Here is a 27490-nt window from a genome sequence, read left to right on the forward strand (position 1 = left end):
GGTTATTCTCCTCAGGTGAGCTTCTCCGAAAGCCCTGAGTTCCTCCAGCACTCCTGACGTCGGCGCCAGTGTCTATTGCCTGCGCGTCGGCTAGGTGCCTCCCGTGTGCATGGTCCCTCCTCCGAGCGACCCCCACATGTGTATTTCCACTGTAAGCCTCTCTGAGCATGTGTCTTTCCCTTGGCAAGCCACCTTGCCACCCCTGGGGTTGAAATATTCCACCTGCGGCTGGACACCCCAGTGTTCTCCATATGCATCCTTCGGGTCATATGTGTATTCTCTAAGTTCCCCCCATTGGCCTGGCAATATTTTGCATATTTCCTCAAAAATATGGGATATGCTCCCCAGTGTACCTTGGTATTCCTGTGCTAAATAGGAGTCCTTCGTCCGTGCCAATCTCACGACAAGGATCTCAGATTTACGCAGGGCACTGGAAGACAGCCGAGAAGGTGGCGTGATTAGACTGGTAACCCCATTCGTCGTCATCCGACGTAACTCGGAGTGACAACGAAAGGGAACGTCTCGGTTACGTATGTAACCCTCGTTCCCTGAGTAGGGAACGGAGACGTTACGTCTGCCTGCCACTTTCCGCTGTACCGCGGGGATCGCCTGAGCTCAGTCTTGGCTCCTCAGCGAAGAAACATATCTGCATGTTGCTGGCTTCCTCCTTTTATACCCACGAGGTGGGGCGGAGTTACGCTATGCAAATTCCGCAGACCCATGGCAGTTCTTTGCCATTGGCTCGTTTTGTAATACTCGAAGTTGATAGGCTTTCTAAGCGAAACCCCATTCGTCGTCATCCGACGTAACGTCTCCGTTCCCTACTCAGGGAACGAGGGTTACATACGTAACCGAGACGATTCTCTCTCCATCCTTATACACAATCATCTTGGGCCTACCTGATCTTAGTGCCACTTTTGATACTGTCAATCACAGCCTCTTACTCAAACAACTTGAAACTGTCTTTGGTGTTTCAGAGACTGTTTTAAATTGGTTTAGATCTTATCTTTCTGATTTCCACCAGTTTGTTTTTATGAGTGGTTTCAGGTCTGAGATTGGCTCTGTCACTACTGGTGTCCCTCAGGGTTACATTTTAGGCCCATTACTTTTTATCATCTACTGTATATATATCCGCTTGGATTACTCTTAAGATCAATTGTGCTTAATATCACTTTTATGCAGATGATACTCAGATCTATATTTACTCTAAGCCTGGTCAAAACGTGGATGTTGCTACTCTCTCACACTGCATTTCTGAGATAAACATACGCCTATGGATGACCCAAAACTTTTTTTGGGTCTGAATAGTGATAAGATAGAGGTCTTGCTTATTGGCTCTTCTCATCAGCTTCGTTAAGCTGGTTCACTGACGCCCTGTTTTGGAGTTCCGAACTAAATATAAAAATGTAGGGGTTAAATTTGATTTGAGTTTGTCTTTTGATCCACACATGCAATATACCATTAAGAATTCCTTTTTTCATCTCCGAAATATTGGTAAACTTCACCCTTTGCTATCCTTTCCTGTGAATGAAAGGTTTATCAATACATTTGTCTTTTCCCATATTGACTACTGCAATGCAATTCTTGTTGGGGTTCCTAAAACCACACTAAACGTATTGCAATATGTGCAAAATTCTGCTGCTAGGATCCTGACTGGGGTCAAAAGAAGTAAACACATTTCTCCAATTCTGAAGTCATTGCACTAGCTCCCGTTCACTTCCTTCTAATGTTAAAGATGCACAAAATCTAAACATTTTTAAATCCAATCTAAAAAACTAACTTTTTAGGTTAGCTTTTTCCTAATGGTTTTAATTATTTTGTATTACATTGTGTTCTTTTTTACGCTTTGTATATCTGTGTATTTTTTACTTTTATTATTGTTTATTTTTCTCTTTTTTTATTTTATTGTGTAAAGTGCCTTGAGAAGCTGCTATATAAAAGAATGTGTGTTGTTATTATTATTATTATTATTATTATTATTATTATTAAGATAGTAATAATGTGGTCTAAATTGCATTCAGTAAACATGAGAATACAATTTTATGAAACCTTTTTAACTTTTATGGAACCTTAAAAAGTTCAAATTTGATTCAAGACACTCTTGATACTCAGCACTCTTATGATTTGTATAATAAGATTTGATGTAATCATATTGATCAGATATTAGTGTTGTAGTAGTGTATCTTGTTGAAAAATCACAAAGGCTAATTATTGGCTGAAATAAACAAGTTTATTAAGAAAGGTACATTTACAATAAACATTCATATTATATGACTTCAGTAAATCGTCCTTTCAAGTGTTAAAGATTCATTCTTCTTTGGCCTGGAAAAGAAGGAAGAGGCAAAAATTAGTTTTATTAACAAAAATGTACTTCACTTTACATAATGAAGAGATTACAGATGTGCAAATGTCATACAGGATATGTAACATCAGCATATTGCAATTATTATAGTTACATTACATCTGCTGAAAGGTAGTTCATGCATTTGGATAAACATGTTGAATAAATAATGGGGGGAAAATCATCTAGTCTAACCTTTCCAGAGTCACGGCTCTTAACTCTGAGCTTGTTGACCTGAGACTCGGAAATGTCAGCACGCTCCTCAGCCTCCTCAAGCTCATGCTGCACCTTCCTCAACTTGGACAGGTGACCATTGGCTAGCTCCTCCTAAAGTTTTTTTTTTAAATGGTTCATGTATCACCTTTCATCAAATTAGCATTCCAATATAAATAATTACATTGTCAAAATGTTCAATTCGATTTTACATACCGCCTCTTCAGATTGCCTCTTGTAGACTTTGACCTTCAGCTGCAGTTTGTCCACCAGATCCTGGAGTCTGTTGATGTTCTTCTTGTCCTCGTCAGTCTTCAAAAAAATACACATTTAAGCGATTAAGCCTTGATCCTTCACTAAAAATAGGCATTTTCAGTACATACACTATTACACAGACTCTTTTGTCCGAACAACCTTCTGAGGAATATGGTCATACCTGATAAGTGAGCTCTTTCACTCTCCTCTCATATTTGCGAACACCTTTAACAGCATCAGCTCCACGTCTCTGCTCAGCTTCAACTTCAGCCTCAAGCTCACGGACCTACAGATAATATTATTTTTATACAAAAATATTATAATATAACATACTTCACTTTGCCCATATCATAACTATAAAGAGGCTTACTCTGGACTCCAACTTCTGGAGTTGTTTCTTTCCACCTTTCATGGCCAGATTCTCAGCCTCATCCAGACGGTGCTGCAGGTCCTTCACTGTGACCTCCAGATTCTTCTTCATCCTCTCAAGGTGAGAACTGGTGTCCTGCTCCTTCTTCAGCTCTTCTGCCATCATTGCAGCCTTTTTCATTAATACAGAAAGTCATTAGATCCACATTTTTTAATTACGTAAGCGTCTTTTGAAACATTTGGCAGCTAATGTTGCTCACATCAGTGATGGCCTTCTTGGCTTTCTCCTCTGCATTTCTGGCTTCCTGTACAGTGTCATCAACTTCACCTTGGACATGAACAAGGTCAGCCTCAAGCTTCTTCTTGGTGTTTAGGAGACTTGTGTTCTACAAAATGGAAAGTAACAGTTTGAGCATTTTGAATGATGCTATCAATTCCCTTAATTTCAGGGAAACAATATGCCCTTACCTGAGAGTGCAGGAGCCCAACACGCTCACTGATATCCACCAGCTCTTGTTCAGCCACTTTGCGGCCTCTCTCTGTCTGCTCCAGAGCAGCTCTCAGCTCCTCAATCTCAGACTGCATTAGAGTGTTTCTGCGCTCCACCATGGCCACCTGCTCCTTCATGTCTTCCTGTCCTCTCTGGGCATCATCAAGGTGCAGTTGGGCATCCTGAACATAACAATAGCTTTAGAATGAGCTTTTGATGTGGTTTCTGCTAGGCTGTACTTACCATATGTTAGATTATTAAAAAATATATATGAATACATTCCAAAGTCAAAAAGAAGAATTCCTATGCATACCTTGAGTTGGCCCTGAACGTTCCTGAGCTGTTTCTGGGCCTCAGCAGCCTGGCGATTGGAGTGGCTCAGCTGAATCTCCATCTCATTAAGGTCTCCCTCCATCTTCTTCTTGATTCTCAGGGCATCATTCCTGCTCCTGACTTCAGAGTCCAGGGTACCCTGCATGGATTCAATGACTCTCTGGCTGTTCCTCTTGATCTGCTCCATCTCTTCATCCTTCTCTGCAAGTTTTCTGTCAACCTCTCCCTTGATCTGGTTTAGCTCAAGCTGGACACGAAGAATCTTGGACTCCTCATGCTCCAGTGTACCCTATGAAAAATAAAACCACATTTAAATATAAGAATGAAAATACACAGTTTATTGATGAATACAACAACACAGTATGATGGTTCTAGCAAGAATTACAAATTGATCTTTAGATACTCACTTCAGCCTCCTCCAGGGCAGTCTGAATCTCTGCCTTCTCAGTCTCCACTGTCTTCTTGGCCTTTTCCAGCTCATGGATGCTCTTACCAGTCTCACCTAACTGCTCTGTCAGATCTGAAATTTCCTCTATAGAAAGAAAAACATATAGTATTTATCATAATGCACATTAATTAATCATATGTGCTTATTTTTTAATGCTCACTGAGAATTAGAACATTTAAAGGGAAAGTTCACCCCAAAATGAAAATGTTATCATTAAATAATTATTCACCCTCATGTCATTACAAACCCGTCAGACTTTCGTCCATCTTTGTAACACAAAAGAAGATCTTTTTGATGAAATTTGAAAGCTTTCCACATAGACAGCTACAAAATTGATTATTTGATGCTTCAAAAAGGTTATAAAGAGATCATAAAACTAATCCATATGAATTGAGCTCTCAGATTTCATCAAAAAGATCTTAATTTGTGTTCCTAAGATGGAAAAAAGTCTCACGAGTTTGGAACGACATGAGGGTCAGTAATTAGTAAAATAGTTCTAATTTTGGGTGAACAATCCCTTTAAGTTTTTTCTAATTTAACGGTTTCATTCTTACGCTGCAGATTCTTGTTCTCTCTCTTGAGGGTCTCCAGCTGATCCAGGCTCTCCTCATAGGAGTTCTTCATCTTGAACAGTTCAGTACTGAGTGAACGAGCCTCTTTCTGGGCACCTTCCAACTCTGCCTGACCTTCCTCATATTTCTGCTTCCATTCTGCCAGGACCTTTGGTGGAGATATTTTAGGATCGGTTTGTTTATAACATATTTAATAAAGCCCATTCCAGCAATATTTTACAAAGAGAATATCATATAATTACTCAGATAGTTTACCTTGTCAAAGTTCCTCTGTTTCTTGTCAAGGTTAGCAGCCAAACCATTGGCTCTCTCCACATCAATCATGAGGTCCTCCACCTCACCCTGTAGTCTCTGTTTGGTCTTCTCCAGAGATGCACATTTGGAGTTCACTGCCTCAACTTGTTCCTCTGCCTCTTGCAGACGCTGAGCCAGCTTCTTCCTGTTAAGTAATACACATTATTTTGAATTCTAATCTATAAAATAGCTGTAAGAATTGGGAATATTATACAATAATATACATACTTGGACTCTTCAAGTTCCTCAGTACGCTGGATGGCATCAGTTTCATATTTGGTTCTCCACTGAGCAACCTCACTGTTGGCCTTTGACATTCCCCTCTGCAGCTCAGCCTTTGCCTCCTGCTCTTCCTCAAACTGCTCACGGAGCAGGTCACAGTCATGACGGGCTGATTGCACCGCATGGGCCAGTGCGCTTTTAGCCTATTAGACAAAGTCACATAATATTAGCTTTTCTCTAATTGTAATTGACAAGTATGTGCATGAATTGATTATGCTGCATTACCTTAACCTCCTCTTCAATATGTCTCTTTAGCTCCTCAATTTGCTGAGTGGAAGCTTGTTTGCCTCTAGTGAGCTGAGAAACCAGAGCCTCCTTCTCCTCCAGCTGACGGCCAAACTCACCTGTATAGATTTAGATTCACTGTATCAGACTTTTCTGTCTCAATCAGTTTATTTCAAAACAAATGGATGTACGATTTTATCAGTGTTACAGTCAGAAATAATCTTAATACACAATTATTTTTTGTTGATAATTATTATTAATTATTGTTGATAATTATTGACATTAATTACATTTGATATAATATTAATTTGTTCATGAGTTACCATTTTCAGTTTGAAATCTTGCACTTTGAGTACTGAGATCATTTAACTGACGAATGTTCTCATCATTCTTGGACTTAATTTCACTAAGTTGGTCCTCAAGTGTGCGGCACATCTTCTCAAGATTGCCCTGCAAATACAAAAGTTATAAGATATTTGAAAGAACTTCAAGACTGGTTGTATGTGACCTTTGCTGGCAAAATGATTCACAATGAGCACATTTAGTTTTATTGTTATAAAAAAACGTCTCGGTTACGTATGTAACCCTAGTTCCCTGATAGGGAACGAGACGCTGCGTCAAACGCTGCGGGAACGCCCCTGCGTTGTGCGTCATGAAGCACGTATGGAATCAGCCCAATGGAGAGATGAAACGTCATAGGCGGGTGACGTCATCGACCAGGAAACTATAAAGCACCCCAAAAACACAAGCGCATTAGCTTCTGATAGGCTTGAAGGAAGCGCTAACGGGAGTGCCGGGAGTATGGCGGAGCGACGCAGCGTCTCGTTCCCTATCAGGGAACTAGGGTTACATACGTAACCGAGACGTTCCCTTTCAAGGGAACTTCGAGCTGCGTCAAACGCTGCGGGAACGCGAATACCCACGTCGCCATAGGACCAAATGACCGTCATGTGAGACTAGCGCACAGAGGACGAGAGCACCTGTGCCCCAGGGGTAGAGCTTAAGTCTAGGTCATAGAACTTAATAAAAGTATGCGGTGAAGACCATCCAGCCGCATCACAAACATCACTCAGGGAAACCCCCGACAAAAGAGCTTTAGAAGCAGCCATACTCCTGGTAGAGTGAGCTCGGACAACCAAAGGTGAAGGCTGGCCAGCCGACTCATAAGCAAGTGAGATAGCCTCAACCACCCACTTGCTCATTCTCTGTTTAGACGCCGGACACCCTTTCCTGGGTGGCCCGAAACATACAAAAAGTTGTTCTGATTTCCTCCACAGGGCAGCTCTGTGGACATAAGCGTCTAATGCCCTAACAGGGCAGAGTGAATTAAGTTTCTCCTGGTCCGATGACATAAATGGAGGAGGACAGAAAGCCTGCAGAACCGTAGGTCTAACAATATTAGTAGGAACCTTAGGAACGTAACCTGGTCTAGGATGCAGAAAAGCTTTAACCATGCCAGGTGCAAATTCCAGGCACGAGGGTGAAACCGACAGAGCCTGCAAATCTCCGATTCTTTTTAGTGAAGAGATAGCAAGCAAAAAGATAGTCTTAAAAGTGAGAAACTTCTCGGGAACTTCTTCGATAGGTTCAAAAGGAGCTAGGGAAAGACCTTCTAATACAATGGCCAGATCCCAAGTCGGCACCCTCGTACGAACTGCTGGCCTCAGCCTCAAAGTGCCACGGAGGAAACGAGTTATAAGCGGGTGTCTCCCAAGAGAAACTCCACTGAAAGGGACGTGGTAAGCAGCTAGTGCCGCCACATACACCTTTAGTGTGGAGGGGGATAACCCTGTGGAGAAGCGCTCCTGCAGGAATTCCAGCACTGCACCCACTGGGCAGTTAACTGGGTCCTGCAGGTGTTCTCCACACCAAGAAGTGAAAAGTTTCCACTTCAAGGCATAAAGCTTCCTCGTGGATGGAGCTCTGGAGTTAAGAATGGTCTCAACAACCTCGGTTGAGAGACCGGAGTCTATGAGCTGGGCCCCCTCAGAGGCCAAGCCCACAGTTTCCACAATTCTGGGCGGGGGTGAAGTATCGTGCCCCCCGCCTGGGAGAGTAGATCCCTCCTGACCGGGAGCTCCAAAGGAGAACCGTCCAGGAGAGAAATCAGGTCCGCAAACCATACTCGGGCCGGCCAGAACGGGGCTACTAGTAGTAGACTGACCCCGTCCCGGCGGACCCTCTCCAGAACTCCTGGTAACAGAGCAATCGGGGGAAAGGCGTACAGACGTGACCTCGGCCACGGCTGCACCATAGCATCCAACCCCAGGGGGGCTGGAAGAGTGATGGAGAACCACCGATGACAATGAGTGGTCTCCTTGGAAGCGAATAGGTCCACCTCGGCGCGACCGAAACTCAACCAAAGGAGCTCCACCACCTCGGGGTGGAGTCTCCATTCCCCTGGCCTCGGCCCCTGCCTCGACAGGGAGTCTGCTACCACATTCAAATACCCAGGGAGATACATTGCTCTCAGAGATAGTAGCTTCCCTTGGGACCACAGGAGGATCTGACGGGCCAACTTGTAAAGCCGGCGAGACCGCAGGCCCCCCTGATGATTTATATAAGAGACCACCGACGTGTTGTCTGATTGAACTAACACATGATGGCCTCTCAGGTCTGTTAGGAAGTGTTTCAGAGCCTGAAACACAGCCAACATCTCTAGACAATTTATGTGCCACGAAAGATGATGATCCTGCCACAGACCTTGGGCTGGGCGACCACTCATGACCGCCCCCCACCCTGTGAGGGAAGCATCCGTCGTTAGCGTTATGCGACGACAAAGAGCCCCCAGCACAGGACCTTTGGATAGGAACCAAGTTTCTCTCCACATGACCAGAGCACGAAGGCAGCGCCGCGTGACTTTGAACGTGCGGAGCGGATTTCCCCTCGGGGAGAATCCCTTGGTCCTGAGCCACCACTGTAGCGGTCTCATGTACAACAGGCCGCAAGGTATAACGTTGGACGCTGCTGCCATCAGACCCAACAGTCTCTGAAACTGCTTGACAGTGAGTAGCTGGCCTAGCTTCACTTGTTTCACAGCTGAGAGAATCGAAGCGATGCGGGTCGGAGAGAGTCGCGCCCGCATCGATACCGAATCCCAAACGACACCCAGAAAAGTGGTCTTCTGGGAAGGAGATAATACACTTTTCTTTGCGTTCAGCCTCAACCCCAACTTTCTGATATGAGCGAGGACGACATCTCGATGCCGAACCGCCATCTGCTCGGTCTGAGCTAAAATCAACCAATCGTCGATGTAATTGAGAATACGAATGCCCTGAAGCCTCAGAGGCACTAGTGCTGCATCCATGCATTTCGTGAAAGTGCGGGGAGATAAAGCTAGGCCAAACGGAAGAACCCTGTACTGGTACGCCTCGCCCCCGAAGGCGAACCTCAGGAACTTCCTGTGTTGTGGAAGGATGGACACATGGAAGTATGCGTCCTTCAGATCTATCGTGACAAACCAGTCCTCGGACCTGATTTGAGACACGATCTGCTTGATAGTGAGCATCTTGAATTTTAGCTTCCCTACCGAGCGATTCAATATGCGCAGGTCTAAAATTGGACGCAACCCCCCATCCTTCTTTGGAACGATGAAATATCGGCTGTAATAACCTGACTCCAAACTGGGAGGAGGAACCCGTTCTATAGCCTCTTTTTGAAGGAGCGTTTTCACCTCTTGTTCCAATACCAGAGCCTGCTCGGGGCCCACCACTGTGTGCAGAACCCCTCTGAATTTTGGTGGACGACACCTGAACTGGATAGCATAACCCTTTTCTACTGTCTGCAGGACCCAATGAGATATTTTTGGAAGGCTTTTCCACTCTGCCAGAAATTCTACTAAGGGTACCAGCCTCTCGAGACTGGCCTCTGGTGTAACTTGAGCAGCAGACGCAGCGCCCTGTAACGGCGCACCGGCAGGGAACAACTGGTCTGACCGCTCTGAGACCCTCCTCAGAGGGAGCGAGCGTCCCTCGGGAAAGCGCTCGCTGGGATCGTCTGTGCCCCGGCATAAAGGCGGGGTTGGCAGAACGAGCCCCTGAGGGCACCGAGGAGGAATGGGCACCGTAAAAAGAGGTGAACACCTTTCCGCCTCGGTGGGGACCACCCTCAGCATCCTGAACGGCTTGGCGTCAGGACTTCTTCTTAGCCGAAGCCTTCTTAGCCAATATAACTGTCCTCAGATCAGTTCTACTGGGAGAAGGCTTCGGCTGAGAGTGTCGCGGCTGAGCCCACTGTCCAGCAGGGGGAGCACGAGACGCGACACTCTGCCTCTGCTGCGCTCTATGTGATGAGCTCGAAGACGGCCGGGGCTGCTCCCGCCCAGCAGCCCCAGGGACATGAACTTTAAGGGGAAGAAACTTTTTAAAAGCTGCAGTTTGTTTCTTTTCTTCTTGGAATTTATCGATAACTGAATTCACAGCATCACCAAACAACCCCATGGGAGAAAGAGGAGCATCTAAAAGAAAAGCTTTTTCTCTCTCTTTAATATTAGTCTGATTTAACCACAAATGTCTTTCTGCGGCCACCAGAGCTGCCATAGAACGACCCATTAATTTGGCCGATTCTCTGGTGGCACGCAGGGATAAATCAGCAGCCTGACGCAGTTCGCGAACTACGTCAGTACTGACCTCCTCACTCTCACTCATGTCCCTTAGCAGATCAGCCTGGTATGCCTGCAAGATTGACATAGTATGCAGACATGACGCAGCCTGACCTGCTGCCGAATATGCTTTACCCACCAAAGCCGAAGTGTTTCTTAAAGGCTTGGTGGGTAATGCCGGTGCCTTAAAAGATGATGCTGCTTCGGGGGAGAGATGGCTCGCAAGCGTCTCTTCCACACGAGGCAACGCACCATAACCATGAGCCTTGGCTCCCATAATATTAGCGTATGTTGAAGTCTGGGGACTAAACACTCTATATGACACCGGTTTTCTCCATGATTTCGACACCTCGGTGTGGAGATCATGGAAAAACGGCAGGCACCGGCGTGGAGGCTGCACACGTGACGGCAAAAATCTCTCATCCAACTTTGATTTAGAAACAGACTCCTGTCTAGTCACTGGCCATTCAATATTAAGTTTTTCAACAGCTCTTGTTAACACCTCCAAAAGCTCATCACTCTCAGGAGTGTGGGGTGGCGAATCCTCCACATCTCCCTCAACACTAACAACATCAAGTTCCTCAGAACTGGATAGCATTGGTGCCTCAGCCCGAGCGGAAGAAACCGCAGCGCGTGCTTCCGAACCCGGGACTGAGGCACTGGATCTCACAGGTGAAGGGAGAGATAAGGCAGAGCCCGTCTCAAACCCCGCTGTGAGATCCATCTGCGATCCCCACGATAAGCGCCGCCGCTCTGCCTCGGCAGAAGCGGGACCCGAACCGCGGGGAGCGCGCACCGAACCGCTCTCCTCAAAGAGCGACCGGCGGGAGCGGAGCGTCCTTAACGGCAAACGCTCGCAATGCTCACAGTCTGCTCCCTCGAGAGCAAACTGGGCATGCTGAACTCCCAAACAAACAACACAAAGATCATGTGTATCCCCGCTCGTTAAATAACGCGAGCAGGGAGGAACACACTTTCTAAACTGCTGTTCGTCCGCCATAATCTCTCAATATATATATATATAGGGATAAATTGTTTGTGTGGTGCAGGGTATGTAAGACAGACAATATCACACAGGGACAGATTCACATGTAGCGCGACTGAAAGCACAGAAGCTAATGCGCTTGTGTTTTTGGGGTGCTTTATAGTTTCCTGGTCGATGACGTCACCCGCCTATGACGTTTCATCTCTCCATTGGGCTGATTCCATACGTGCTTCATGACGCACAACGCAGGGGCGTTCCCGCAGCGTTTGACGCAGCTCGAAGTTCCCTTGAAAGGGAACCTTCATGTATGATGATATATGAGTGTTTGGAATCAGACAAAAAAGGACTGCGCTACACCTGTTTGAAGTCAATAGTGTCAGCAAAATAAATTGAGAAAAATCTAGTTAAAGTTTTCTGAAGGATCCAAAACAAAATCACCTAGCAACCATACCACAAAATTTGGCACACACCAAATCAAAACCAAATATCTATAGAAAAAATTTATATAATTTTTTTTCCATGATACCACAATTGTTTGATTAACATTGAGACCGCAGCCTGTATATTGAGACCTACTGTAATATCAGATGTTTTTCGCCACAGTTAACCAAACGTTCACTTAAGGCATAATAGATATTGTTTGTGTGAATATTCGCCAAGACAGATATTTTGAAATACTGCAATTCTGTGTACATGTGTATATCGGGATTGCGTGCTGTCTGAGAGGTGTCTTTGTGTGCACTTTGTGCTTTGTGTTGATCTCTCAGTCAGTGCGAGTAAGATCGTTTTGTTTACATCAGCATGAGTTTAAAAATCATATTTCATTGGTTCAGACTTATGCCATCGAGAAAAATGGCAATGTTTCATGGATTATTAAAACAAAGGAAAGATTTAGGAAGGTACACCTCTCAGAAAATGTAAAAATAAAGATCATTTTAGATGTTTAATTACTATTTGGAGCATTGGGATCGCTAGAAGAGGGCTTAATGAAAACATTTTTGTGAATGAAAATGAAATTCGACCAAAATTGTCATTTGCCTGTAGCTCGTAATTAGCCCATGCGTATTCCAACTAATTTTACCAGTAGAATGGGCAGTGTTGGGAAAGTTCACTTTCTACAAGAACTAGTTCAAAGTTCAGTTCACAAATTTTAAAATGAAGTTCAGTTCATACTTCAAAATTTTCAACTAGTTCATAGTTCTTTTTTTCCAGCTACTATTTTTCATAATTATTGCCACAGCCCATATAGAACCAAAGACACCACTTATTTTATCGGCGGGCAAAGTTTGCACAGATATGTAAGATTTTTCTCATCCTCACCGACCTTGTCATAAAACTTGTTTAAATGATCATACGACATCCCCTTGATGCTTTTTTGTTTTGATGACACATGCGGCGGTGCGACACTGGTGGCTGGTGTTGCCAGATTGGGTGTTTCTTCCGCTACATATTAAGGCCTGCTTAAGGTGTGTTTTATCCGGGTTTTTGCTCTATAGAAATCTGGCACCCTGTTGAACGAAATTTAAACAGAGAGCGTGCCGTTCACAGACACCAGAATGAACAAGTTCACAGTAATGTTCATCAGGCAGTAATACAGTATGTTCAGTTCACGTTCGCCCAAAATATGAACGAGTTCATGAACTATCGTTCAATGAACGCGTTCAGGCACAACACTGAGTATGGGTCACATTCTTTAGAATATTTCCCAACCTTTGCTTTGGCAACAGCTTCCATGTTGCTGGAAAGATCATCAATCTCCATTTTGTATTCACTCTTCTCTTTCTCGAGCTTCTGCTTGACACGCTGCAGGTTGTCGATTTGCTCTCCCAGCTCGGCCACACTGTCTGCCTGCTTCTTGCGGAGGGCAGCAGCAGTAGCTTCATGCTGGAGGGTGGACTCTTCAAGATCACGACGCAGCTTCTGGAATTCAGCTTCACGCTTCTTATTCATCTCGATCTGAGCAGAAGTGGCTCCTCCAGCCTCCTCAAGCCTCTCACTGATCTCCTCAAGTTCCCTGGAGAGATCAGCTCTCTGCTTCTCAACCTTGGCACGAGCAGCACGCTCAGCCTCGATCTCTTCCTCCAGTTCCTCAATACGAGCCTATGATGGAAAGTAGTTAATTCGATTTTTAGTGATCTGCATTTTATCATAAGGATGTAATGTTTGAAAAAATCTCAAAATACCTGAAGCTCCTTGATTTTCTTCTGGAGTTGAGCACCTAGAGATTGTTCATCTTCAATCTTGCTGAGCAGCTGACTTGTTTCAAAGTCTTTCCTGTTCAACAATAAGTAGTTGTAAAAAGAACATAACACAACAATAAAAGTTTTCAATGTTTTCAAAGATTTACTGCTTTAATTACTTTTTTATTTTCTCCTCAGATTGCTGCTTGTCATTCTCCAGGTCCATGACGGACTCTTGGGATAATTTCAGGTCTCCTTCAAGCTTTCTCTTGGCTCTCTCCAGGTCCATGCGGAGCTTCTTCTCTTGTTCAAGGGAACCCTCAAGCTACAGGACAATAAAATACAAAATATGTTCACAGCAGAAAACAGTTGATTTGATGAATTAATATAATTCATTTACATAATCAACTCACATCATCAACTTGCTGCTCGAGCTTTGTCTTGGATTTGGTCAGGGTGTTGACTTTGTCCTCCTCGGCCTGAAGATCATCCAGTGTCTGCTGATGTGACTCTTGGAGGGCTTTCTTCTCTTTCGTAAGCTTAGCAATGCTCTCATCCTGAGCTGACATTTCCTCAGTCAAGTTCTTGACCTGTAAGATTTTTTGTTCCAAATAAGCTTAAATATCACAATTCATATTCTATATCAATATATAAGACAGAGATTAAATCTAATCTTAAACCAACTCAATCTCTAACCTTATTCTCAGTGGCATGTTTCTCCTTCTCCACTTTAGCCAAGGTGAGCTCCAGGTCATCAATATCTTTCTTCAGCTCAGAGCACTCATCCTCCAGTTTCCTCTTCTTGGCTGTCAGTTCAGCATTGATTTCTTCCTCATCCTCCAGTCTCTCAGTTGTCTCCTTGAGTTTAGCTTCAAGCTGGATTTTGCTTTTAATAAGACCCTCACACCTCTCCTCAGCATCTGAGAGACCCTCAGATTCCTGTTAGTAAAATGGATTGCTATTTCATTGGAAACAACCTTGCTTGTTTTTAATGGAGCCAGTATTCAGTTAATTATAAAATATACTCACAGATGCTACTTGCAGCTGCAGATCATTTTTCTCTTGCAACAGTGCTACCATCTTCTCTTCAAGCTCCTTCTTTTTGGCTTCAGCCTTAACCAAAGCCTCTTTGCATTTTATAAAGTCCTCTTTCATGTTTGCCAGCTCCTTCTCAGTCTCTGCACTCTGAAGCAGAGGCTTAATCTTGTAATAAACCTTCATCCATGGCCAGTGTTTGACATTCATGAATGAACGGATGTTGTATTGGATGGTGTAAATCGACTCCCTGTGAATAATTTATCATTAAAAGGCATAATCATTAAGTTTGCACAGTTATCATTGATGTCATCTTTACTAATGACAATAGTCACCTCCTCTCCATCATTTTCACAAACTCCCTCCTCATCAGGTAACCACGACTGAGAGCCTGAGTCATTGTGACCAGAGTAGCCAGTTTCTCATCACGCATCTCCTCAAGAACACCCAGAAGACCAGCTTTGAAGAACACCTGAATTTATGTAAAACAGTCAATCAAAATATAATGATTTAAACTGTATAAGCTGAATTACCATAATCACTGAAACTTTGAAATTTGTAAAGCTAAATATGAACCTTCGTATGTCCAAATCTGTAGTCATCATGATTAATGTCGATGGATCCCAGGAGTTTCTCACTGGCCTTCTTGTTATCCATAAACTGTCCCTCTGGGATAACACCGGCATTCAGCACCTTGTATCTGTGGAAAATTTATCAAAATACTTCATATCTTTTAATTAGTAGCCTCCTAGGAAATGTTGTCTTCATGTGGTCCCATTTACCTCTGTTTGAAGTCACCATAGACGATTCTGCTGGGAAAACCCTTTGTGCAGATTCTGATACCCTCCAGAACACCGTTACACCTCAGCTGGTGGATAACCAGGAAGTTCTCCATGAGACCTATAATGAACCGTTTACACCATGAACTTGGTAAATTAACTTCATCATATATATATTGAGAACCAAAATATCTTTACTTTTTTTTTAATACTTTACCTGGAGTCTTGGACTCATTAGGAATCAGGCAACGCACAAAGTGAGGGTGAGTGGCCCTTAAGTTGGTCATGAGTTTGCCCAAGTTCTCCTGCGGAGAATAGAAAAGGGTTGGTATGCTTTGTATTTCTTTCTTCTTTTTTTTTCTCAAATTAAGCAATATTGCTGTGATGTCATCTCTATTCACATACCCTGAACTGGGAAGACACAGTCTGCATGGAGCCACCCTTCTTCTTGCCTCCCTTTTTAGTAGTATCTATTGAGATAAAAATACAAATGAACATGTATAAATGCAAAAACAAGAAAGAAAGTTCAAAACTGCATCAAAGTTTTGTTAAATAGATTTTTTCTTTACCCTCAACAACAGGTGGGTAGAGAGTAGCCAGAAGTTTGACAGAAGACTTCTGATACAGCTGAATAACAGAATCATTCAGTGGATCCTTGTTCTTATCCAACCAGCCAGTGACATTGTAGTCCACAGTGCCAGCGTAGTGAACCAGGGAGAAGTGGGCTTCAGCCTTGCCTTTGGCAGGCTTTGGTTTCTCAAAAGCTTTGTTCTTGCCAAGATGCTGATCATATAGCTTGTTCTTGAAGGAAGCATCTGAAGCCTTGGGGAACATGCACTCCTCTTCAAGGATGGAGAAGATACCCATGGGCTGTTTATAAAAGAATGTTGTTTATTATCGAAAATAGGAGATTTTGAGAATAGGATCAATGGAAATTAATAAATTCATAAACCATCGATAACCTTCTCAATGAGCTCAATGCAAGAAGCCAAGTCCATGCCGAAGTCAATGAACTCCCAAACAATGCCCTCCTTCTTGTACTCCTCTTGCTCCAACACAAACATGGTGTGGTTGAAAAACTGTTGCAGTTTCTCATTGGTGAAGTTGATGCACAGCTGCTCCATGCTGTTGTACTGGAGGACAAAAGAAACATTTACTACCTTCTGAATATCATTCATATATAAATATCATGAATATCATCAAAATAGATAAAATAATCACATCTTACATCAAAGATCTCAAAGCCAGCAATATCCAGTACGCCAATGTAGAAATTTCTTTGTTGTTTTGTGTCCAACATCTGGTTGATACGAATGACCATCCACAAGAACATCCTCTCATAGATAGATTTAGCCAAGGCGCTAACAGAGTTGTACACCTGTAAGTAGAATAGAGTGGATATTTTATTCCGCTTCTGCAATAATTAGCCAGAATTTTAGGTTAAACACATGGCATGCTGGAAATGTTACTATACCTGTGGCACGGTCTGGCCTTTGGTCACATACTCATTTCCGACCTTTACTCTGGGGTAGCACAAACCCTTCAGCATTTCAGCAGAGTTCAAACCCAGAAGGTAGGCGATTTTGTCAGCCTCTGTTAAATACATTTTAAAATAAATGATCTTTGATCTATCTTTGAGTCTTTTGTGTAAAATTACAATAAATCAGGCACTAGGTACTTTCCCTTTTATTTTTAGATTTATTGATATGCACGCAACTTCTAGTTTATATTTACACTAAACATTTTATACACATTTTCGGTAGTGTATCAGCAAAGTCGATGCAACGGTTACCATTTTAAAGCCCAGGATAACCCATGTCTCACCCTCTGTGCCATCAGGCTCAGCCTGTTCCTCACGCTGCTTCTGCTTGAACTTCATGTTGCCATGATGAAGCACAGCTCCAGTGAACTTGTAGATGCCCACTTTATCATCACTTGTGAAACCAAGAATGTCAATTGCTTCCTGTAAATTACAGAGAATAATAAAATATATGATTTGCCATATTTAAATAGAATATGTCGATATTCAAATAACAATGACTCACATCAGTAGCATCCAGCTCAACTTTATCATCAATGCTGGCCACTGTGATCTGACCCTGACTGCACATGGGGTAGTCATAGGGGTTGGTGGTGAGGAGCGACATTTCTGTAAAATACACAGCATTTATGAAAGAGCATCTTACAATATTATTTGAAACATTGAATGAATGAAATATGTGCACCTACCAACAATCTCAGGCTTATGATTGGTCATCATCTGAAAGAAGATGTGGTAGCCTCTCTCATCTGGAAGCTGGAATGACACTCTAGACTTCTCCAGCAGATCTGTTGAGAGAATGTACTTGAGTCACAATCATCTGAAGAGTGACAGACAAAGACAAATGTTCAGGATGGATCAATGAAATCGTGTCTACCTACATGTCTCAATGTCAGCACTAGCCAGTTTTCCAGTTGTGCCGAAATGAATTCTGATGAATTTACCCTGTTTAAATCATAATAGCATAATACATAAATAATAATTATGATAATCTCTTTATAGAAAAACTCTGTACAGTAAAATTTAACACAACTGACCATCTGTACTGTAAATAAACAGTGGTTAACTTACAAAACGAGAGGAGTTGTCATTTCTCACAGTCTTTGCATTACCATAAGACTCAAGCAGAGGGTTGGCAGCAATGATCTGGTCCTCAAGAGAGCCCTGTGATGTTTGAAGGGTTTTCATTTATTTTCATTTATTTTCTATTGTTTTTCTATTTCATGACTAAACACAATTTATAGGCATTTCACAAATTCACATATCGTATAGTTTGTGAGATGAGTGTAAATCATCATCTTTTAAAATAATATACATGACATAGTTTTGTATCTCGTACCTTTATTTTACTGGCCTCTTTCTTGACACCTGACACTGCAACTGTGGCAAAGTACTGGATGACACGTTTGGTGTTCACAGTCTTTCCAGCACCAGATTCTCCACTGGTTTATAAGAGAGTAGAAGACAAAAGATTGAAAGACTTTTCAAAGTACAGTATATTCAATCTTTGTTCAATCTTAAATTCTATTTTGTAAATATCTCCATCAATTTTCCATCTATTTTATACTTTTTATTTTTGTTATGGTCTGAAATTAAATGAAAATACTTACGTGATTAGGACAGACTGGTTTTCTCTATCTGTTGATTGAAATTTGTAAAATATCCAGTAAATATGTATTATATTAACAGCAACATCTAATTCATCTTAATGAATTCTATATAATTCAATTCCATAATGTCTTACCAGTCTGCATAAACTGATAGGCGTTGTCAGAGACAGAGAAGATGTGGGGTGGGGCCTCCATACGCTTTTTGCCTCTGTAGGCAGACACCACTTCTGCATCATACACTGGGAGCCACTTGTAGGGGTTCACAGTTGCGCAGAAGAGTCCAGAGTAGGTCTGAAATGAGCAGAGAAGTGGTCAGATTCCAACAACACAGAAAAAATTTAACTTAATTGCTTTTTATGTGTTTTCAGAACTTACGTAGATCATCCACGCAGCATAACGCTCTTTGAGGTTATACAGCACAGAGGCTTCATTGAGATGGGTCATCATGGCCATGTCCTCAATCTTGTCATACTTGGGAGGATTCATTGGGTAGACATCTTCTTCCTTAGCAACCCTCTCCTATAAATTTGATAAATTAGATATTACATTGTTTTCTCTTATATCTACTAAGTAATTTAATGACCATCTACATGAAATGGAAATTCAAATTTACCTCCTTAGTATCAAGCAAAACAACTGTGACTTTGCCACCGTCTTTGCTCTTGATTGTTCCCTTGAGGTACAACTCTTTGGGATCAGCCACATAGCAGGCAGCCTTGGCATCAAATGGTTTGGCCTGAGCCTCCATTCTCTCCCTCTCAGGCTTACGAAGGTAAATGGCAGCCTTGCCATAAATGGCCATCTCCGCGTCCGTACTCATGGTGGCGGCTTACTAAAGAGAGAAAATATCAACTTATCCATTACAAATTTCATAAATATTCAACAAAGGCAAGACACATAAAATATAAAACACATGAATTGTGTTAGGAAAGAGACATATTCCTAAGTTTAGGCTCACACATGAATACAGACACATAAAACAATACTAGACAAACATTTAGATAGCAAGCAAGAAGCAGGTAAGGGGCCCATTAATGGCAAAAATGTCGATTGAATATGTCTTTCTGGTAATGAAATTGAAATGCTGGTGTCAGGGGACGGCACATACAGTACAATATGAATTGTGGCATATATGAAGTTTCAGGACAATATAGAGATTTTCACTGCTGACTATTAGTCTTACTTGTGGACTCTCAGCCCGAGTGAATTCTCCTGCTACGAGTATGAATGAAACGGACATTGCATTGCATGTGTGTACACACTAATGCACACAAAGAGAGCTAAAGAGAGGATTTTCTGTTTCCACAAACCGAGAGCGTGCTTCCTGCTGATCTGTTGCAGTGGTCTGCCAGTCGGTGCGTTTCTCCTCGGGTGCTTCAACACTTGAGTTTTCTCTCACTAAAAGAGCTTACACGTGGCACGTCTTTTTAAAGATGTCTCGCCCGTGTACTTCTGGTTGCGGCAGATTGGTATCGGACTCTGATGGGCACGAGGATTGCATAGTATGTTTGGGCATTGATCATGCTAGAGCAGCGCTCGTGGATGACTCATGTTCTCTCTGTGGGAACATGACCATCGCGTCATTACGGTCGAGACTCCGTGAACTCGCAAGAGTGAGAGTCCCCTCATCCACCCCCCGTCCTGCGGCTGGTGGCCAGGGTGACCTGAGGGTAACGGTCTGGAATGTTGTGAACTTTTTCTCCTCTGTAGACAAGTGTACTTGAGTTTTTTTTCTCTCAATGGATGCATAAGATTTCCTGACAAATATTAAGAAATTTCTGTGACAGATTTTTTTAAATATATTAATTAAATATTTTATAATAAAACTTAAGACATTTCTAATGATTTATATTTATGCAAATGTCATCATGGATTATAATATCAACACTGCATCCCAATTTTGAATTTAATCAAACCAGCTGTTCTGTAGTTAGAACCAATTTCATGTTTCACTCTATTATAGCATCATCAATTGGCCCTTTCCCCCTTATTTTTCTGTTTCCACAAACTGAGTCTGCACATAAATGTGTCGAATGTCCTCTATATTTGGGCCAAATTTGTATAACTTTCCCACAAGGGGTTTTGTGGGCTCTCATAGACTCAAAAGTGGAAGAAGAAAAAAAAAAATTCAATACTACACAATAAAAAAACAAATACAATAGGTGCCTATGTTTGGCACCTAAATAAAGGGTCAACGGGACCCCTTCCTTAAATTCATCTTACTAATACATTTTAAACACATTTCTTTGTAAATAAATTGCATACATTTTTAAAATAAAGCATGCTTCTCCAGTTTTTGTCTATAATACGGACTATAACAACTGTTTTCATCTACCCTAATCCACACACTGAATCTTAAACTCACTTGCCTTTTGTCCTTGAGACCAGATGAAATGTTCACTACCCTTGGATTTAAAAAAAACTTTCATTCAAATGTATTAATATAAATAAAAACACAATTACTTTGAGTACAGACACATAAGTGATGATTTAAATGCCTTTCAGTCACAGTCAGCATAGGCTCTTACCACTTGATGGAACTTCTGAGGTCTTCTCTGCATCTCTTCTGATCTACCCTCTTGGCTTTTATAGAAGTTGATCATGCACACTAAGCAGAATCTCTACATGGGCAACCTCATATATTCTGATACATGATGAGCTTTCTTGACCCATTTTTTTGATCCATGAGCGTTCATAAGAAATGTATGGACAGATTCTCAGACATCCTATCTAATAAAATCATAAGTTATAAGTCAAACCTTTATTGCTTCAAAATATATAGGTCACAGCTTCCATCTCAAAGTTCATGTGTATTATAATTATTTATTTTTAGTCTATTAATATCTTACTTTGACATATGACACACCGAAGTAAATAAATCCTTTTTCGGGATGAGGGTACATTCAGCCACCCCTCCCCCTTTTTTGAATCAGAAAACATTTCACCTTTTCACCCATGGAAGTTCTTGTAGCAGGCTAATGTGGCAGCAATTGGGCTAAACAATAAAATGTTACACATCTGACAAGATATATAGTTCAAGAATATAGAAGAATATATAAAAATACTGTAAAATAAGTCTAATACAGTGAAAACACATCAGCATCAGTTTTTCTTTGTAGAAGAAAGCCAGTAGTGATAAAAATGGCACATTCCCATCCTGCAAAAATCCCTTTGTTATAATTTCTGCAAATATTCAAAGATTGTAGACATTTCTTGGCCTTCAACAGCTATAGTCTAAGCCTCAGCCACATGGAGACTAAAATTATTCAAAACCACAATATGCTCACCCTTGAGTGGTCAAAGCCAGCAAACAATGCTAATGACCATACTGTAAACAGAACATCTCGTCTGCCGTCTCTCATATCTCTCGTTGTACGTCACTAGATGTTCAGTTTTTGTCATTTTTGTAAATGCACTTGTCACTAACTTAATTTACTGAACTGTGTGTGTACAGAACAGGTTTAAGCACTAAAAGGTGAACTGACAACAGAATTTAGCTGCAGTATGTACGTGGCCTTAGAGCTTCCTTCTAGAAGGTTTAAAGATACATCCACCAAACTCAGCTCAGGACTTTAGACTGTTCTGACTCGGTTTAAGCGAACCGGTTAAACAGTCTGTTCATATATGCATATATACGGGCATCCAAAACCCGATAAATTCATTTTGATTAATTTTAGTAAATATGTGTTCCCTTTCGTTGTCACTCCGAGTTACGTCGGTTTACGACGAATGGGGTTTCCCTTAGAAAGCCTATCAACTTCGAGTATTACAAAACGAGCCAATGGCAAAGAAATTCCATGGGTCTGCGGAATTTGCATGGCGTAACTCCGCCCCACCTCGTGTGTATAAAAGGAGGAAGCCGGCAAAATGCAGATATGTTTTCGCTTCGGAGCCAAGTTTATTCTTCTCTCCACAAGCCATCTCTGAATTGTCAGCTTCACAAACGAGTACCTCGAGTGTTGGTGTGACGGCGATCTACGGCGAGAGCGTGCTTCCTGCTGATCTGTTACAGTGGTCTGCCAGTCTGTGCGTTTCTCCTCGGGTGCTTCAACACTTGAGTTTTCTCTCACTAAAAGAGCTTACACGTGGCACGTCTTTTTAAAGATGTCTCGCCCGTGTACTTCTGGTTGCGGCAGATTGGTATCGGACTCTGATGGGCACGAGGGTTGCATAGTATGTTTGGGCATTGATCATGCTAGAGCAGCGCTCGTGGATGACTCATGTTCTCTCTGTGGGAACATGACCATCGCGTCATTACGGTCGAGACTCCGTGAACTCGCAAGAGTGAGAGTCCCCTCATCCACCCCCCGTCCTGCGGCTGGTGGCCAGGGTGACCTGAGGGTAACGGTCTGGAATGTTGTGAACTTTTTCTTTGTAGAAAAGTTAGAAGCTCAGACCAGGAGACGGTGGAAGTTTTCCAAGCAGAAGTTCTTTATTGCTTGTTGTTGCTGCAGTCATTCCAACATCGTCTGACTTCTTGAGTCAAACATTGTAATATATATACATTATAAGAGGGAGGGATTACATTGCGATGGTGGAAACTCGTATACAAGTTTAGGAACCTGTATTAAAAGAGAGAGGGAAAAACTTATTCAAACCCTGAGACTCCAGAACAGGAGTGACAGGACTCTCTCTTGATAAGACAAAAGCTCGTGAGAGTCTCCAAGAGTTTCATTAACATGTTTCATTTAACTTACAATAGAAAGAAAACCCGTCTGACAGCTGTATATAGAGGCACAGAATAAGACAGGAGTTTCGTGCTCCACAGCTGAATGCTAAATTCAATTTACAGAACTTTCTCAGTTTATATATGATAGTATTAGAAACTAAATTAAACATTTGACAAATTTGTATTCCTTCAGGAACAAGGCGCCGACTATGTGTCCGCGACCCCAGCCCCCCTCTTCAATGAGGGTGCCCGCTAGTGAACTGCTGATTCCCGCGGGTCTACCCTCTGGTGGCCCGCGTGTTTCAGTTGAAGCTACAGAGGAAGATGCCATGTCTGTTGCAGCATCACTAGTACCCCTTTTCCACCAACAAGAACCGGGTGCTGGTTCAGAGCCAGAGCCAAAGCTGGTTCAGAGTGGGTTAGACTGACGAGCTTAATAAGAACCGATTTGCCTTTCCACCGGCTAGAGAGCCACAACAGAGCCAAATCTTACGTCACTGTATACGTCTCATGTTGCCCAGCAACGCTAGTGCGGTAGCGCCAAACAGTACGCCAGGCTTGTTCGAGATGCATCGGCTTCTCGCAGATCGATCTCCGCATGACATCAAAGCGCTGCGATAGCGATCTAAAAGCACAAGGAGTCGTATGTTCTCCAAACACTCCCGCAGCTCCGATCGGTCCGCGCCGCTCCGATGCATCTCGAACAAGCCATCAACAATAACGGACGTTGCAATAGGCTACTATGGATGCTCATGGGTTTACAAAATACATCGGAGTCCAACGCGTTTGTGCAGCTCGCCGTAACTTACATAGACGGATATTTATAATCGAGCTGCTATTAGCTCGACTAGCTGCTATTTAAAAATGGCGGTCACAAGTTTCTATTCGTCTTGTTGGTCACGGTAACCCCGCCCCCAGCCCCTGACGCAAGTGGTTCTTACTTGGCTCTGTTCTAGACCAGCAATTATTTGGTGCTACTTAAGAACCACTTTTCCTGGTTCGGAGCTGGTGCTTTGCGTGTGGAAAACCAAAGAACCGAATTGAAACTAGGCTCTGGCTCCGAACCAGCACCAGCTCTGGCTTGGTGGAAAAGGGGTATATGTGGGTTTGAGTCTTCTGGAAGTGAGGGCTCGTCACAGCTGCCACCTTCCGGTGTGCATACGGCTGTGCTTGAGTCTGATCCGGAGATGACGGCCATGCTTTCCCGGGCAGCCACGAGCATCGGACTTGAGTGGAGGCCTCCAACCTGTCCCGAGCGCTTGCGGCTGGACGATTGGTTTTTGGGTAAGGCCGCCGACCCTCGTCCTCGGCAAACCCCAATACCTTTCTGGCCGGATGTGCATGATGAGATCTCGAAGTCCTGGAAGACCCCCCTGTCTTCTCGGGACCGCTCGCTGGTCTCATCCGCCTTTCCTCCCCTCGATGAGGCAGCTGCCCGTGGGTACACTGGGCTTCCCCCGGTTGAACGCTCTGTTGCCATGCAACTATGTCCTCAGAGTGCTTCTTCTCGGGGCGAGCCTAAGCACCCATCCAAAGCCTGTAGATTTTCGTTGACCCTGGTGGCGAAGTCTTACAGAGCGGCGGGACAGGCAGCTGCTTCACTGCATGCTATGGCCACTCTGCAGGACTACCAGGCCCAGATGCTCAGAGACATGCACGAGGGTAAGACAAACCCAGAGCTCTTTGATAAGCTGCGCGCCGCGACCGACCTTGCTCTCCAGGCGACGAAGGTTACCGCGCGCTCCCTGGGTTTGGTGATGTCCACAGTAGTGGTCCAGGAGAGATATCTGTGGCTGAACCTGGCTGACATGCGAGATGCCGAGCGGACCCGTCTGCTTAACGCCCCCTTGTCCCAGGCCGGCCTCTTCGGCGGTGCAGTTGAAGATTTGGCCCAACAGTTTTCAACTGCCCAGAAACAGACAGAGGCCATCAGACACATTCTGCCCCACCGGCCCACTGCTGCCTCCACCCAGCCGGCCGGGCAGACGCCTCGACCTGTTTCCCGCCGAGGGCGCCCTCCTGCGGCTCCTGCCCCTCCCGCCCGGACCACGCAGCAGCCTCCACCCAGGGCCGGTCGCGGAGGAAGCCGCAAGAAGGCGCCACAGCCCTCTCCTGCCCCGTCCCCCGCTAAACGCCGGGCCAAGCGCCGCTCCTGAGACGGGCTGCTCAGGGATGATGGTTGTTTCTCAGGAGGTGGTAGCAGGACCATTCCTTCTCCCGGTGGAGGGCCGGGGTGGAATCTTTTGTTCTCCACTCCCCGGTGCTCACCCACGGGTGGGCAGCACCCTAATGTGGTTAAAGACAGAAACAATCCCCTCTTCCCTGAGTTCACAGAGTTCTCGGGCGTCACAGAGCGCCGCCCACCAGCCGTGCTCTCCTCGCCCCCCTCTGTCCCAGAGGCGGTTGACACGGCGTGCCGACCACGGACCGCTTCGCCCCTGTCCCCCTCTGTCGCCAGACCCCTGGCAGAGCAGGCCCCCGCGGGATGACCACCCTGGTCCTCCCCTGGCCCCCTCTGCCAGGGCGCGGTTGCTAACTAGGGGCTAGGCTAGGGGCGGCAGTGGCTCAATGGTTCATGTAGGTTGTCTACAAACTACAAAACTAGTGGTTCGATCCCCGGTTCCACCTGACCAAGTGTCGAGGTGTCCATGAGCAAGACACCTAACCCCAGCTGCTCCCGACGAGCTGGATGGCGCCTTGCATGGCTGACACCGCCGTCGGTGTATGAATGAGTGGGTGAATGGGTGAATGCGAGGCAAATATGTAAAGCTTTGGTGGCCATTGGCTCTGTGAAAGCGCTATATAAATGCAGTCCATTTACCATAACTGTGCCCCCACAACGGACCGCTATGCCGTCCACGTCTGGGCCAGTTACTCTGCTTCGCTGCCCCTCCGGGGGAACGCCTGTGGTTCGCATGATCCCGCTGGTTCAGTTCCTCGGAGCCTGGCTAGAGCTTCCCCGTCTGTCCCGCTGGATCGCGCGGACCGTCAGGCTCGGCTATGCGATTCAGTTCGCACGGTCTCCTCCCCGCTTCAGGGGAGTCCGCTCCACTTTGGTCGGTGGCAATGCCCCCATCATGAGAGCAGAGATTGCCACCCTGCTGGCGAAGGGTGCAATCGAGACTGTCCCTCCAGCCGAGATGAGGTCCGGCTTCTACAGCCCCTACTTCATTGTCCCCAAGAAAACCGGTGGGTTACGGCCAATCCTGGACTTGCGTGTGCTGAACCGCTCCCTTCACAGGATGCCGTTCAAGATGCTCACCGCCAAACGCGTTTTCGAATGCATACGGCCCCAGGATTGGTTTGCAGCGATCCACCTGAAGGATGCCTACTTTCATGTCTCCATTCTTCCTCGACACAGACCGTTCCTTCGGTTTGCTTTCGAGGGGCAGGCATACCAGTACGCGGTTCTCCCTTTCGGGCTAGCCCTGTCTCCTCGCATCTTCACGAAGGTCGTCGAGGCTGCCCTTGTTCCCCTTCGGGAACAAGGGGTTCGCATCCTGAGTTATATCGACGACTGGCAGATCCTAGCTCACTCTCGAGATCAGGTTTGCGAACACAGGGACCTAGTGCTTCGGCACCTAGCTCGTCTGGGCCTTCGGGTCAACTGGGAGAAGAGCAAACTTTGCCCCGTGCAGAGGATCTCTTTTCTCGGTATGGACATCGACTCGGTCGCCATGTCCGCGCAGCTTACGAGCGAGCACGCGCAGTCACTAATGACTTGCCTGAGACAATTCGAGGGCAGGAGTGCGGTTCCACAAACTCTTTCAGAGGCTCCTGGGGCATATGGCATCTGCAGCCGCGGTCACGCCGCTCGGATTGGTTCATATGAGACCGCTTCAGCTTTGGCTTCGCGACCGAGTCCCGAGGTGGGCATGGCAACACTGCACGCTCCGAGTACCAGTTACTCCGACCTGCCGTCAGTTCTTCACCCCGTGGTCGAACCTCAGTTTTCTCAGGGCGGGTGTCCCCCTGGAACGAGCTTCCCGGCATGTTGTTGTCTCAACAGATACCTCCACCACGGGCTGGGGCGCCATGTGCAATGGACAGGCTGCTGCGGGCTCCTGGACAGGACCCCAGCGGCAATGGCATGTCAATTGCCTCGAGTTGTTGGTAGTACGCCTTGCCCTGCACCGCTTCCGGGCGTTGCTCAGGGGTCAACACGTACTAGTCCGTTCAGACAATACCGCCACTGTAGCGTACATCAAAATACATACAATCAGCCATCGCCCCTAAAATGAATTCGGTCAGTGAAGAGTCATCTTGTTAA

The 27490-nt window shown here is 44.6% G+C and overlaps 2 protein-coding genes across 3 annotated transcripts in view; one reads left to right on the forward strand and one right to left on the reverse strand.

Moving 5' to 3' along the window:
* LOC143748609 (uncharacterized) overlaps positions 1-26763 on the forward strand; it is a 121321-nt gene extending 94558 nt beyond the window's left edge. The window contains exon 2 of the mRNA XM_077240653.1: positions 22930-26763. Within this exon, the coding sequence (XP_077096768.1) occupies positions 24408-25376 (969 nt within the window). The 5' untranslated portion in view covers positions 22930-24407 and the 3' untranslated portion in view covers positions 25377-26763. The remainder of the gene's footprint in view (positions 1-22929) is intronic.
* Positions 2209-21172, reverse strand: LOC143748606 (myosin heavy chain, fast skeletal muscle-like). 2 transcript variants are annotated; one of them, XM_077240650.1, is made up of 41 exons: positions 21080-21172; positions 20921-20956; positions 19165-19383; positions 18927-19070; positions 18686-18842; positions 18552-18579; positions 18281-18383; positions 18013-18105; positions 17823-17886; positions 17631-17729; positions 17447-17550; positions 17226-17364; positions 16876-16994; positions 16630-16779; positions 16364-16534; positions 15971-16271; positions 15807-15871; positions 15619-15706; positions 15405-15522; positions 15199-15322; positions 14958-15094; positions 14617-14872; positions 14284-14526; positions 14001-14177; positions 13767-13912; positions 13591-13681; positions 13118-13507; positions 6146-6272; positions 5823-5941; positions 5544-5740; positions 5277-5460; positions 5004-5169; positions 4409-4533; positions 3982-4290; positions 3647-3850; positions 3439-3564; positions 3180-3350; positions 2991-3095; positions 2771-2866; positions 2537-2668; positions 2209-2322 (listed from the first exon to the last, which is right to left on the reverse strand). In XM_077240650.1, the coding sequence occupies exons 3-41, from the start codon at positions 19369-19371 to the stop codon at positions 2308-2310; spliced, it is 5790 nt and encodes a 1929-aa protein (XP_077096765.1). In that variant the 5' UTR covers positions 19372-19383; positions 20921-20956; positions 21080-21172; the 3' UTR covers positions 2209-2307. The 2 variants fall into 2 exon arrangements, with proteins under 2 accessions (XP_077096765.1, XP_077096764.1); XM_077240649.1 differs by having other exon boundaries at positions 19165-19379; positions 20917-20956; positions 21080-21169.
* Positions 26764-27490: the final 727 nt, after the last annotated feature.

Source organism: Siphateles boraxobius, unplaced genomic scaffold (genome assembly GCF_051911475.1).
Source record: "Siphateles boraxobius isolate OS27281-9 unplaced genomic scaffold, OSU_SipBor_1 24, whole genome shotgun sequence".
NCBI classification, from domain to species: Eukaryota; Metazoa; Chordata; class Actinopteri; order Cypriniformes; family Leuciscidae; genus Siphateles; species Siphateles boraxobius.

Coding starts and splice junctions, on each gene's coding strand:
- LOC143748606 (XM_077240649.1), bottom strand. CDS start 21,154: ATGATCAACTTCTATAAAAGCCAAGAGGGTAGATCAGAAGAGATGCAG. Junction 20,957..21,079: donor CTCAGAAGTTCCATCAAGTG/GTAAGAGCCTAT, acceptor TTTAAATCCAAG/GGTAGTGAACATTTCATCTG. Junction 4,291..4,408: donor CTGCCCTGGAGGAGGCTGAA/GTGAGTATCTAA, acceptor TATTTTTCATAG/GGTACACTGGAGCATGAGGA.